Source organism: Magnolia sinica, chromosome 12 (assembly GCF_029962835.1).
Source record: "Magnolia sinica isolate HGM2019 chromosome 12, MsV1, whole genome shotgun sequence".
NCBI lineage: Eukaryota > Viridiplantae > Streptophyta > Magnoliopsida > Magnoliales > Magnoliaceae > Magnolia > Magnolia sinica.
Window position 1 is genome coordinate 63424155 of NC_080584.1, and position 14567 is coordinate 63438721.

Below are 14567 nucleotides of genomic sequence, written 5' to 3' on the forward strand. Positions count from 1 at the left end.
AGTGTGAAGTCAGAATCATTCATCAAATTGCCTAACCACACATGCCATGTATGATCCGAATATTTCTTAAGGGAATTCGGAAATGTTCCGGGGCCATCTATACTATAAAATAGAGGGGTGATTAGACCCATCTGCTCCAGTAGTGGATAGGCGGACTGCTAGATCTAAGCCACTCATCTTCGGCTTTGTGAAGGTTCCATATCGTGTAGACCGTCAAATCTTGAGGGCTCACACTTCCACAAACTATCAGTGGTATTAGAGCCTCAACAATGGATCTCCAGTTTATTATTTTCATCATGAAAGGTAAGCGACCCTTTTAAGGTAAGAATTCCTTTCAGAAAATTTGACAAGTGCATACTTTTTAAAGGTGGGTGTTCAGCCATGTGGTCCAACTGATATTCTAAATTGCATCATTTTTAGCCTCATGCCCTTAAATGAGCTGACAAAATGTATGAACGGCATGTATGTGAGAGAGCGAAAGGGCTAGTTTTATAGAGAACACGTGTTCCCACGTGTACATACCGCCAATTTCCAATGCATGGCCCCACAGGTGTACGGTTCACCACTGTCCAAATGTTTGTTGTCCCATAGGCTTTTGGGTTGGGCAGGTTTTTGGCCCAGGTGTGCGTATGCCTTTTGGCCCATGGGATGGACTTGGGCCAATATATAAAAGCCCAAAAAATTTTGGGCTGACCTTGGGCTACCACTAGCCATGCCCATATATATCTCTAATACATTATACATATTATATTGTATATATTACATATTATATTATACATGTATGTTTTAATGATGGCACTTAAATGTGAATTCTTTCCAGTCGTTTGATGATATGAATGTGTGAGATAGAAGCAAAAGCCCCTTGGAAGAGCTCACCAAACCCTCTTGAAATGAGATTTTGGCCTTTTGGGTCATGCACATAATGTACATGGGTGAGATTAGATCCATGATTTAGTTATTTACTTAGAATGGGAATTAATTAATTAATTATTATTATTATTATTTTAACTCAGACTGAAATCACTTATAATTTCCAGCTTGTTTTTACATTTGGCATGTGCAAGTGGTCATAGGCCAAGCCAAACTAGTCATGGGGACTAGGGGTGCAACTTGGGCCGAACTCAACCTGAGCCTGACAGGCCCGCCCAACCCAACAAATTTGGTTGGGTTGGGCTTGGGCTAGAAATCCTAGACCCGAACCCTAGTCTGATTGGGCTTGAGTGGAGGGCTCAGGCAATCTGACTCAACTCGAACTCGACATGGCATAACAGGGCACTGTCACGAGTCTACTCATCAAGTAGGTCAATCTTGTGGGCTGCATAGCGCAAAGCAAGTGTGTAAATAATTCTAGTCAAAAATAGTGGAGGGGTAATTAAATGCACGGGCAGGTGCCAGACGGTGAATCTCCTTGTTATATTTTATTAGGGAGATGATAAAGTGTCGGCCCAAGAAACTGAATATGTAGAATCGTTTCATTGTTGTACATATGAAACACATGGCTGTGATCAAAACCGTTTCATTTGATAGGGAGAATAGGGAATGCTCCATATTGTCAGAATCACTATTTGGAAAAATATTTTTACACATATTGGGCAGTTAAAAAATAAAAAATTATCCAATGGTATTATTTAAACGAGAGCGCCCAAATCAATGGTTAGGATGCTCAATCCCAAATATTTCTAAACTATCGCAGGTATTATTTTTCAAGCCCATCGAGATGTTTGTTGGCAGTCAGCAGTCAGCACTATAAGAAAATATATTTTTAGCCACAATTTTTTAGCTTCAATTAAAATATTAGAGGCTAAATGTGCTTTTTTGCCTCGGTTGTAAAGAAAAAGGCTAAAAGATACGAAGCCTACTTTTTACCTTAGTTGCATATGAAGTGAGTTGAAAAGCCTACTTTTTAGTTTCAGTAGCGTAAAAACAAAGGCTAAAAGTTCAGCTTTTAGTCTCAGTTGCATAGGAATTGAGGCTCAGTTGTATGGGAATGAGGTAAAAAGCCTACCATCTAAACCATTTAATATGGACAGTGGGATATTTTAATTTTCAGCCGTCTACTTAAAACCATTTGATATGGACAGTGGAATATTTTAATTATCTGCCGTCTACTTATAAATAATATTCGGTCCGTGCATCCGAATGAGCCTAACAAATTAATAATGTTATGGGATGTCAATTCATTCCAGCGGGGCACAACAGAACATACAAACCCTTGAATCCGAAGGGTCCCACCCTAAATGAGGGATGCCACGTAGACCTCCCAGGGTAGAAAACCGTAACCCCTAGCAACGCAGTGATCAAGCAAACCAAAAAGGTGGGCCCCACACAGCTCGAATGTATGAAAATTGAACGTTGATTATTAAAAGATGGGGCATGATCACATGCCTGAGAATCAAACGGTTAATATCATATATTCCAACCCGGCCCACCCATAATGTGTATGTGGAATCTAAACCGTGGATCTAGCGACTCTCATCATGATCACCGTGCATTCAAAGAACTGACCCTATCAAGATCTCAGGTGGGGCATATCACTGAGAACAATGTACAACCACGCCTAAAAACTATATTTCATTTTTTGTGACCTACCTAAATTTATTTATTTTAGGTTTTTCTCTTCATCGGAATGGTGGCGCACCTGATTTTTGGATTAGATGACATATAAACAACTATTTGGACCCCACATCTGGAAATTTCATTCCCGGCTAGGCCATTTGCTGTCTCCTCCATTTTCTCACTTCAATCCTCTCTCTCAATTCAGATCCCATCCCAAGAACAGGTACGAAACCCTAGATCGCTTTTGTATACGCTCAGATCTACACATTTCTACACATTTTCATGTTAGATCTCGGAAAAACTAGGGTTTTGGGGGATTTCTTTTCATGTAAACATCTGGAAGATTTGAGAAGCGCTCCTGTTTCAATATCCCTATAAGAATCCGTTTTTCTCCATTTCTCTCTCCAGAAGATCGACGGAACCGATTTCTTGAGCAAACAGAAGCAAAGTCATTCGCGTTTTTGGGAATTGCGGAAAAGTCAAACCGAGAACTGAGTCTTTTGGATGGAGGAATCGTTTGGAAGGATTCAAGAGAAGAAAACGGTAAGTGATTTCAGTTTCTATTTTCGTAGTTTTTCTTTTCCATTTAATTGAAAATGGTGTGTTTTGAGATGCGAATCGCTCGAATCCATTCCGATCTTGCGATGGCCCTTTCTTCTTTCGATGTTCTTGTTATGTCTTTTGTTGGAATTGCATGAAATTTTAAGCGCTGAGGGGAGATGGCGTCTTTTGAGATGCGAATCACTTGAATCCATTCCGATCTAGCGATCACCCTTTTCTTCTTGGATGTTCTTATTATTATTATTATTATTTTGTTGGAATTGCATGCCATTTAAGTGCTGAGGGGAGATTTGAGAGTGAGTTTGGATGCACGATCGAATCCAATTGCAGTAGTCTGGAATAGTGGAGTGTTAGGGCTAGGGTTTGCAAATGTGTTGTTTGCAGGGCGAACCTCAAACAAACGTGATGACAGTTTGTGAATTACAGGATCTTTACCATTTCCATACTCTTTCATCTGCGGTAGTAGGGGATCATTGGACTGTCATCACGTTTGTTTGAGGTTCGGTGATGACCATAGGTTTGGTGAGTTACACCATTTAAGGTGTTTGATTAAAGATACTGACCCGTACACAAACTTATGGTTGTCATCCCATCCCCATTGTTCCATGTGGAATGGCCCACCCAAGTTGTGCATCTGGCTGATATTTTGGCCTGAGGTCCCAGTATCAACGATAACCTGATCAATGAAGTAGAGGTTCCATATAAATCTTGGAAGTACCCGTAGGATTCTGGTTTGACCTCCAAATTTGAAGAAATATGAAACTCCTTTTCCTACTTCATATGACACCGTCCGTGTGACAAAACTGTGGGCCATTATATCTGGCCAGCTGATCTTTGGACATGAGGGCAAAATTAGGCAGATCCAAAACTCAAGTGGGCCACACCACCAGAAATTCCCACCATGATCAAATGTTCAATGTTTTGGATCACTCGCACAGTGTATAATGGGCCACACATGCATTTAAATTCATACGGCCCCATGTGCACTGTGGGACCCACATGCATGATCAGATGGTAAGTAGATCAGATCATTGACTGGATCATTAAACCGTAGGTCCATGGCATGAAATGTTTACCGCCCCATATACATGCACTACAAGCCCATTTTTCTGTAAATATAGATTATTGAAATAAAATCGTCTGTATCACTAAACAATCGGGGCCTATGGTGCAAAGCATTTAGAGTGCCTTGTTTTCACAGATGGATCTATATTGCTTTCTTATTATAGTAAACAAAATGATTAGAATTACTGTCCAACTAATCGATCTAGAGGATCCAAAATACATGGCAACCATGAAAAAAATCCACACTATTCAGATGTTCTAGCCCATCCATGTTGCAAGTGAGCCATCTCATTCATAGGTTTGGTCATAAGGCATTTGTTGTTTTAAAGCATCACTTTCATCCATGGGTGGGGAAATGGATGGCTATAAAACAGAATGTCAACTTACAAATTGATCGGATCATCTAATTCGTGCAATTTTTTCCATGGGCTGGATTCCATTGATGTAACCGGCAACTTAGATCGATCAATTGGACTACAAGCTCTTACTCATAGTACTTAATTAGAACACTATAACACTTATTACAATATCGAGAGCACAGGATTATTTCTCTTATGACCAACTGAATTTTGTAGTGATAAGTTAATTACATTTTCATTTTTGCAGCTTTTTACAATCTTGAGAATCTCCAAGAACTGGATGTTCAAGGAAATGAATTGGAAGGGAGCCTTCCTCCATGTCTCAGCAACTTGTCATCCCTCCAACTACTTGATCTCTCCTATAATAGACTCAGTGGGCAAATCTCCTCATCTCTCATCTCTAGCCTCACGATGATCCGGTTCCTTTCTCTCTCCTCCAACCGCTTTGAGGGGTCTCTCTCATTTAGCTCATTTGCTAATCTTTCCAAGCTCGAGGTTGTGGAACTTTCAGTACTGAAGGCTAACTATCCCTATCCTGAGCGCGAGGTTATAACTTACCCCAATCAGTTAGAGATTGAAACTGAATCCACACCTTGGACTCCTAAATTCCAGTTGAAAGCCCTCCTCTTATCAAACTGCAACATCAACAAGCTCACTGGTACCATTCCCAGCTTCCTTTCCACCCAATATGACTTGATAGCATTGGAACTTTCCCACAACAACATCAAGGGAAAGTTTCCATCTTGGTTGTTAGAGAAGAATGAAAGACTACAAATGCTCGACCTAGGAAGCAACTCCTTAGCTGGCCCATTCCATCTGCCACCTCATTCTAACAACCTCAATGCATATTATCTGGACGTCTCCAGCAACCACATCTACGGACAACTTCCTGAAAACATCGGTTTCTGCCTTCCAAATTTATTATACTTAAACATGTCTGCAAACGCTCTTCATGGTACCTTTCCTCTGTCAATGGGTAACATGAGAGAATTGTTTACTTTAGATTTGTCGAGAAACAATTTCTCAGAAGAAATACCAGAGCAGTTGGCCATGGGTTGCATCAGATTAGAAATTTTGAAGCTATCAAACAATAGATTACAAGGCCTAGTGTTTCCGACTTGTTTGAACTTGACTTGGTTACAGTATCTGTATTTGGATGGCAATCAATTCTCCGGGAGGATCTCAGCTGGTATATTCAAAAGCCCTCATCTACAGTTATTGGATGTTGGTAAAAACAACATATCAGGTCGTCTTCCTGCACAGATTGGGAACTTTTCTGAGTTAATGTGGCTTTCCATGCCAAAAAATTATTTAGAAGGTCCTATTCCAGCCAAGTATTGCATCCTATCTAGTCTTTCGGTTTTGGACCTTTCTCAAAATAGAATTTTTGGTTCCATACCTTCATGCTTCAATCTATCTCTGAAATTCTTACATTTGGAAGGAAATGAGCTTACAGGATTGATGCCAAATGCTTTATCCTAAATTTCCTCCCTTGTTACATTGGATGTCAGCCACAACAACATCTCTGGTAATATTCCAAATTGGATTGGAGCATTTCCTAATTTAAGGGTTCTTCTCCTCAGAGGAAATAATTTGCAAGGTCACATTCCCACGCAATTGCGTCAACCAGTGTTCGAAATATCGATACTATTGGCCGATATTATCGTTGTTGCACCCCTGCGAGACGATACAATCACGATAACCCCCGGAAGATACAAAAAAACTCAAAATCCAGATATCGGCCGATATATCGTCGATATCGCACGATATTTTGACGATATCACGCGATTTCCTCTCTATTATTGTCGGACATTGACGTCATCATCTGAAAAAACCGGGAAAAAAAAAAATAGAGGGTGGATTTCGGTACCTGTAGAAGAGATCGCCATGATCGGAAGCTTCCATTTGGTGGGTCATTCGAATTGAAGCGCCATTCCTAGGTTACCGCAAATAACATCTCCGATTTTGGAGAGAAATCCGGAGACATCCGATGAGATTTGGGAGATATTTTAGGGTTTTGGTTTCCGTAACCCTCTCTGTTTGAAAACCAAAGGTCGTTCGAGCCTTTTTTCTCGGACGCGGATTAGCTACTAACAGGTTGAGTAGCGAGATCGCTACTGAAGTGACGTCACCAAGTTACGTGGGTCCCACCATGATGAATGTGTTATATCCACATGGTCCATCCATTTGGAGATATCATTTTAGGACATGAGTCAAATAACGAGGGAGATAAAATTCTGTAATGGACCCCACTACAGAAAATAGTGGAGAAAGTGACATACACCGTTGAGACCTTCCTAAGGTCCACCGTGATGTTTATTTGAGATCCGACCCGTTAATAAGTTAAAAAAGGCATTATAAAAGGGGAAAAAATATATCAGCTTAATCGAAAACTTTTGTGGCCCTCAGAAGTTTTTAATGGTGGGCGCCATTCTCTCTACTGCTTTCTGTGGTGGGGTCCATTGGAGTTTTGAATCTTAGTCATTCTTAGGCTAATGGCATAAAATGTTCTCTCCAAATTAATGGACGGTGTGGATACAAAACATACATCATGGTGGGGCCCACGGAACTTGGTAACGTCAATTTAGTAGCGAGTCTCGCTACTCAGCTAATCCCGCCCCTTTTTTTTATTGTAATCGAGTACGCGCGCACGGCGCACCACCGAACTGTGTTGACATCACCAAGTTCTGTGGGTCCCAGCATGAGGTATGTGTTATATCCAGGCTGTTCGTCCATTTGGCGAGCTCTTTGTAAGGCTTGAGCCGAAAAATAAGACAGATCCAAAGATCAAATGGACCACACTGCAAACAGCAGTGGTAGATTGAACGTTTACCATTGAAACCCTTTTGAGGGTCACGGAAGTTTTGGATCAATATGATATTTATTTTTCCTCTTCATTCAGGTCAAGTCTGTGTGACCTAATTAACAGATTGGATAGAAAGTAAACATTATCGTGGGCCCTACGACCCAGGGAGGTTTCAACAGTAGGAATTTTCCTACCCACCTTTTCCTTTAGTGCGGCCCACTTTAGTCTTGGATTCTGCTCATTTTTGCTCTCTAAGTGCTAAAATGATCTCAAAAAATGAATGGACGAGGTAGATGTCTTACAAACATCATAGTGGACCCCACATAAGTTTTGAGCGAAGGACCTTGGTAGCAGCACCCCACCCCCAGTGTGGTGGGAAGTGGATCCCCTAGTGAGCAGTGTACTTTGTAAACTTTGTGGGCCAACTATAATTCATGTATTTTATCCACTCCGTCCATCCATTTTACCAGATAAATTTATGGTTTGAATGAAGAGAAAAAACTATTATTAGCCTGAACCAAAACTTTTGTGGCCCACTAATGGTCAATCACCATTGTTTCCTATGGTATGGTCTACCTAATTATTGGATCTGTTTTATTTTTTAGATAATGTCTTGAAATGATATGGAAAAACGGATGAATGGGGTTGATACTGAATATAGTTGTCTTAGTTCAATCGGACAGCGCACAGCTTGGGACCTTATACAAAGGAAATTTATTATGTACACTTCTTTTTTGAAACTTTATGATTTAAAAGTGTATATTAAGGGCTTTTTTAACAATCCCCAGAGTTTCATTAAAAAATTCAACCATTTTCCCAATGTTTCCCCATGTTTCCCAAAAAGTGCGATAAACTATGTGATACAAACGATATATCCCGTGCGATAACCGATACGTATCTGTATCCCAAGGGTGCGATACATTGTGCGATACCGATATTTCGAACACTGGCGTCAACTAAAGAACATCAGCATATTAGATCTTTCACAGAATAATCTTTCTGGTCCAATACCGCCGTGCTTTGGTAAAATGACATTCGGGAGGGCAAGAGTAACTGACTTCTCAACTTTTGTTGTCTCTCCACTGTTTGACAGTATCGGTACAGGCATGGAGCTGCCTGGATACCGTATTAAAGTTGGTGTGCCTTATATAATTGTACGTTTGACAAAAGCTGAGGAAGAGGTGGAGTTCATAACAAAGAAGAGGTCTGAAACTTACAAGGGTGACGTTCTTTACTTGATGTCCAGTGTAGATCTGTCATGGAACCAGTAAACTAGTGAAATCCCACCTGAAATTGGATATCTAACTGCTACTCATGCATTGAACTTGTCCCACAATCAATTGAGTGGACCAATTCCAGAAACCTTCTCAAATCTAAAACAGATTGAGAGCTTCGACCTTTCTCACAATAGATTGAGCGGGGAGAATCCTCCTCAACTAACTAAGCTCAACTTCTTATCTACATTCAACGTCTCTCACAATAACCTATCCGGCATCTTACCGGACATGATGAAGGGGCAGTTTGGCACCTTTGGAGAAACCAGCTACGAAGACAATCCCCCACTCTGTGGACCACCACTGAAGAGTTGCTTCACTTCTCCGCTACCACCTTCAATGCCAACAACGTCAGGCGACGAGGATAATGGACATGACATAATCTTCTATGCATGCTTTCCGGTGTCATGTACTATGTCCTTCTTGCTTTTCATAGCACTTCTCTACATCAACCGCTATTGGAGAGGTCTATACTTCTATTTCGTTGATGCATGTATCTATTCATGCTATTATTTTGCTTTAGACAAACTTCGGAAGGTTTTCACCCGGCCACGTGCATAACCTTCAAGTCAGATCAGTTTCTCCCTGTAACTCTTATTGTAAGACAATAATAATCATGTTTATGCATGGCGTGGCTTTTATTTCAACCCATGTTTCCATCGCTTCTTTGTTTATTTCAACCCATGGCGTGGCTTCCCACAGATGCTTGCTAGTGTGAGATCAGAATCATTCGTCAAATTGCCCAACCACACATGCCATGTCTGATCTGAATATTTCTTAAGGGAATCCGGATCCTCTTCAGGTGCTCTGCAGCATGCACCATGTGAAGTCCAAGTTAGTCATTAGGCAGTCCCCACCACATTTGGAACCGACCAAAAGTAAAACAGAAACATTCTTCCTTGTTTGGCCATTGCATATACACGATGAGGCTGTAACATGTAGTCTTGCTAATGTTTACGTGGGAAAAGGTCAGAACACTTCCCATGGTCCAAATTCAATACACGTTTGATGCCCACGTGGTGAGTGGACTTTCAACATCTTTTTAGTTTTTACCCTGGCCATAGAATATTTATTCCCTACTTGAACTTGGACAAGCGGAGGCATGCTGAGTGATCAAGACAGTCGATTTAATAGGCCACAGCATGAATTGAAGACTCCACAAAATCTTTAAGATTAGAAGATCCTGACTTCAACAACTCCTTGGCCTCTTTCCCACGGAAATTAGATCAAGGCCTTTTTATATTTCTTGTTAACAATTTATTGCTTTTCGGGCACCCTGTGGAAAGAGCTAGAATTTTTTCACCAGTGGTAGTTTTGCCTTAATCCTTTATTCATGGTAGGGCCCGTAAGTTCTAGATTAGTGAGAAATGGGCCTCAACATGGAAGGGGTACACCTAATCAATCTTCCATATTGGAATACTTAAGTCTTGATCGTTCAGTTATGTTACTTTGAATGTTAAACATCTTTTTATCCCTAGTTTTATGAACCATTGATCCATAGCTCAACTGGCAGACTGAGTGGAGATGCCTCGTTTCAACACTTGAGGTCTTGGTATCGATCCCTAGCGGGGGTGGCTAACATCGAGTGTGTGTACTGACATGGGTGTGTACTAACAAGCTAACCCAAAAACAAAAAAAACAAAAAAAAAAACCATTGATCAAAAGGTTGGTATCTGACCAAAATAGTTGATCAAATCAACGGTTTGGATTACCAAACCAGGACCCCACAAGAACACTGATGAGCAGACCCTTCTTTCCTGTTGAAAGAGACGGAGGTCGGCCATGTTTGAAAATTCAGCCATGAAGCTATTATAAAGCTTGGGGTACATGCAAGAAGCAACGAGGAAACACTATAAGGTACTGTAGCCCTCGGTACGTGGACAAAAACGAACCACCCAATCAATTGATCTCTTAGTTCTCACTTCATCAACCAATATGGATTAACCACAGTAAAATAAGATGATCATATGCATCGCAAAGATGGACTTCTTATATATAACTATGTATTTTCTAAAACTTCAGACGGAATGACTATGATCCTGTAGTTGAAATGATTTTTTAGAAGCATAACTAGTTGATGATGGACCCTACAAAATGGATGGCTCAAGTTTCATTGATCAGACCTATTTTGTTAGAATAATCTTGGACATGCATTGTATAAAGAATTTTATAGAGTAGACCAAGCAACTTTAAAGTCAAAGTACCAGCACAGGTTTTAAATTCTATGGATCTGACAAATAGAATTGTCGCAAAGATGCAATTTTGTAAGTGTCATGGCCTGAGAAAGAAAAGTGTTTGAGTCAATTTACAAATCAATCGCTATTTTCACTATATTTTACTATTTTAGAAAAGTTTTACTATTTTAGTAAAGTATCAATTTTATGACATAAGCTTATATAAGGTAAATGGAAGGGCTTTCGAAGTAGAATTTTCATTAATAATATTACTTTTTATCTCTTCTTATGGATTTAAGAGCTATTCTTAAGAGGAATATTTTGATCTCCTCTATATATTGTATAAGGTATATGAAAATCCGGCATGGGCAACCCGGTATAGCACGGTTGGTTGGTCAAAGTAGCTTCTCCTACCCCAAAATCATATATTATAGTCGAATAACTCATTCTAGTTTCAAGATAGGCCTGTTTTAGGGTTCTGACGGTCCTAATCACTTCCACCTCCGATCGGGCCTTTTCTAGTCTATCTTTGCCAAGAAAGTGTTTGTGACCCACTCTACAGTATTCCCCTCCACTTCAAAAGAACTCGACATTAAGTTCTCATTCTGCTTCAATTCATGATACTCGGTTAGGTGTGTAACATTGAAAGTATGCAAGATCTCCATGTCATCTGGAAGATCAACAACATAAGTGTTATCGTTGATCTTTTAGAGGATTGGTACCAGTCCAATCTTCTTCTTCTTCTTCAACTTATTGAAGGTCTGTAAGATGTACAGCTTCTAGTTTGAAATGAAATGTTCTCTTTCAAAAAAAAAAAGACTCTCTATTGGTGGTGGAATTCCTCTCAGGATCGACTAGTCCAGGCTGGAAGTGGAAGTATTGGTTGGGTAGGATTAAGGCCATCTGTCTCCATGGTCAGGTGAAGTTTGAGCACATCTTCAGAGAAGGTAATGGGCCGGCGGATGCTATGGCAAGATGGGTAGCGCCAATCAGAATTCGGCCCTATTTCATGCCCGGGAGGGTCTTCCATGCATTGTCAGGGGTCTCCTCTTCCTTGATAAAGTTGGTTTGGGGGCAGTTAGGGGATAATTGTTGGGTGGCCTGTGTGGCCCTGTTTGGATCCTAAAGTTTGGGGTTTTTTTTTTTTTTTCTTCTTCTTCTTCTTACGATAGGTGCCCCCAGGTGTGGTTGGGGGTGCTCGAAATTTTGTATATCAGCCTGTAAAGCTTCTTGAATATGAAATGAACAGAGTTTTTACAAAAAAACTTATTGTAGGTCTGCAGTCCACCTATTTCAAGGGGGCGAAATGCCCCGTGCTTTCTCATCGTCCCTCATCTGTTTAATCCCAAAGAGAGCTGCCCCGACCTGTTTTTCAGATTTTCGTCCGATTAGCCTCTGCAATTGTGTCTACTAAATATTTCCCAAGATCATAGCTGTCAGGTTGAATCTTCTACTGCCGAAACTGATTTCTCCTGAGCAGGGTGCCTTCATCAAGGACAGACCAATCGCTGAACACATCGCGCTGGCGTAGGAGATGTTTAGGGATTTAAACAGGAAGGTTCGGGGAGGGAACATTGTGTTGAAATTAGACTTGGAGAAGGCGTATGACAAGGGTGGAATGGAGATTTCTTAAGCATGTTCTTGGCAACTTCGATTTCAGCGCTAACTGGGTGGCTCTAGCAGAAAAGTGCTGGTCAAATAGCTGGTTCTCCGTTCTCTTAAATGGCGAAACAATGGGATATTTTAAGTCTTATAGAGGCCTTCGCCAGGGAGACCCGCTTTTGCCTAGTCTATTCATCCTGGCAATAGAGGCCTTTAGCAGAGGTTTCAGACTGATTATGGAAAGGGGATTGTGCCTTCCCTTCAAACTCAAAATCAGCTGCCCCCTCATCTCTCACCTGCTCTATGTCGATGATACTCTCTTGTTCCTTAACGGTGGCTCAGCATCAATCAAATCCGCAAAGCAGTTCCTATCCTCCTTCCAAGCGGCATCAGGTCAGCTCATTAATTGTGCTAAAAGTTCTTTTTTTTATTCGTTCAGATAAACTGACCAGCCGCAGGATCAGAGCAATCGAGACCTCCTTGGAAATTTGCAAGTCCTGCATGGGGGCCACCTATCTAGGCATTCCTATGTCTACTTGCAGGATTAAGAAAGCATATTTTAAGGACCTCCAGAACAAGATTGATGCGCGCATCAATGGGTGGAAGGCACGATGCCTCTCTCAAGCAGGGAGAACTATCTTGATTCACCACGTCTTAGGTAGCATCCCGGTCCACACCTTAGCCGCATCCAAGATCCTGTTGCAAGTTATTGCAGAGATTCAGAGAAGTTTTGCAAGCTTCTTCTGGTGTTGGGTTGACAGAAAAAAGAATCTCCCCTGGATAAGTTGGAAGAAAATTTCCTAGCCCAAGAGCAAAGGTGGTCTGGATATAAGAGACCTCAAGGAAGTTATGAAGGCCCTACGCCTTAAGCTAGCCCGGGGGGTCAAATACAGATATGAAGATAGCCAATGAAAGAAAAATATGCCCGAGACCTTGAGCCAGCCGATATGAATTCAGCGGCATCTCCCAATCCATCTCCAATGTGGAAGAGCATCAGGTCCTTGTTCCCTTTCCTGGACAACGCCATTCAGTGGCTTGTGGGACAGGGAAACTGTAACATCTGGACGGATAACTAGTCTGGTCTTAGCCCTCTGGTGTTGAAGGCGACCAGGCCTATCCCACGTCCCCTCTAAAACAACTGTGTGCATGATTTTCTCGGGCAAAGGGGTCCATCCACCCCATCTGCGGTCTTTTCCTTCCTCCCCCAAGAAGTGATCGATTTCATTTTCGAAGGCGGGTTTTGCACTTCCCCTGTCCCTGCACCTGCTTCTGGCCCTTGGAACCTTCTGGCAGATTCTTATTAAAATCAGCATGGGTTTTATGTAGAGCGGAAGGGCAAAGATGGAGCAAGGTAAACTGGGTCTGGCACGCCAAGTTGCCTCCTAAGATTTCTACCTTTGTCTGGAAATTGCTACACAACGCAGTCCCCATTGACTGTAACATCCAGTCCAGAGGTATTTCTCTCGCCTCCATGTGTGTCTGCTGCAATGATTCGCAGACCCATTGTCCTTCAAAGGAGACGCTGCCCCACCTGTTCCTCTATGGTAAGCTCGTATCAGCAGTCTGGCCGAGATTCGGCGCAATCTTTGGTACAACGCTACTAGAAAATCAGTCCATGGAAGGAACACTGCTGGGTTGGTGGCAGGCCCATCAGGCTAGCGGGTGCACTGCAACATTGCAAGGGCTGCTTCTGAGTATCATTATGTTGGATATATGGAAGAGCAGAAACGAAGCTAGGTTTGAAGGTACCCCGACCCATCCAGCTAAGACTATTTTCCAAATTTCTTGGTGGTTACATTACTTGAGCAAAGATCTGCCTCATCCAAGAATGGGATCCATGCTCAGGGATCTCACTTTCTCGGCCCTGGGTATAAACTCCCCGACTCCTTCATGTCCTAAACCTTGCCTCGAGAAATGGTTCTCCCCAGAAGCAGGATGGTGTAAGCTAAATGTCGATGGGTCAGCTTTAGGTAATCTGGGTCTATCTGGGGGAGGCGGCATTTGTAGAGGTGATAAAGGTGAATTCCTATTTGCTTTCTCAGCTAGTTACGGGGTCAGCTCTAATAATATTGCATATATAGCTTAGGGCGGTTTGGGATGGTTTGTCGAGACTCTCAAATCATAGTGAATATTCTGAATGGCAAATCCCAGGATAATTGGAAATGGAGGT

The 14567-nt window shown here is 41.6% G+C and overlaps 1 protein-coding gene across 1 annotated transcript; it reads left to right on the forward strand.

Annotated features, from left to right (window-relative positions):
- Positions 1–269: 269 nt before the first annotated feature.
- Positions 270–12326, forward strand: LOC131220153 (receptor-like protein 15). Its single transcript, XM_058215121.1, has 8 exons — positions 270–303; positions 2965–3099; positions 4789–5875; positions 8441–8614; positions 8759–9158; positions 11428–11554; positions 11644–11742; positions 12229–12326. The coding sequence occupies exons 1-8, from the start codon at positions 270–272 to the stop codon at positions 12324–12326; spliced, it is 2154 nt and encodes a 717-aa protein (XP_058071104.1).
- Positions 12327–14567: the final 2241 nt, after the last annotated feature.

What these genes read in the sequence shown, in the direction of transcription:
- LOC131220153 (XM_058215121.1), top strand. Translation starts at nt 270, where the DNA reads ATGGATCTCCAGTTTATTATTTTCATCATGAAAG. An exon ending in TATTATTTTCATCATGAAAG is followed by an intron (nt 304 to 2,964) that starts GTAAGCGACCCT and finishes TTCTCTCTCCAG; the next exon opens with AAGATCGACGGAACCGATTT. An exon ending in TCTTCTTCAACTTATTGAAG is followed by an intron (nt 11,555 to 11,643) that starts GTCTGTAAGATG and finishes AATTCCTCTCAG; the next exon opens with GATCGACTAGTCCAGGCTGG.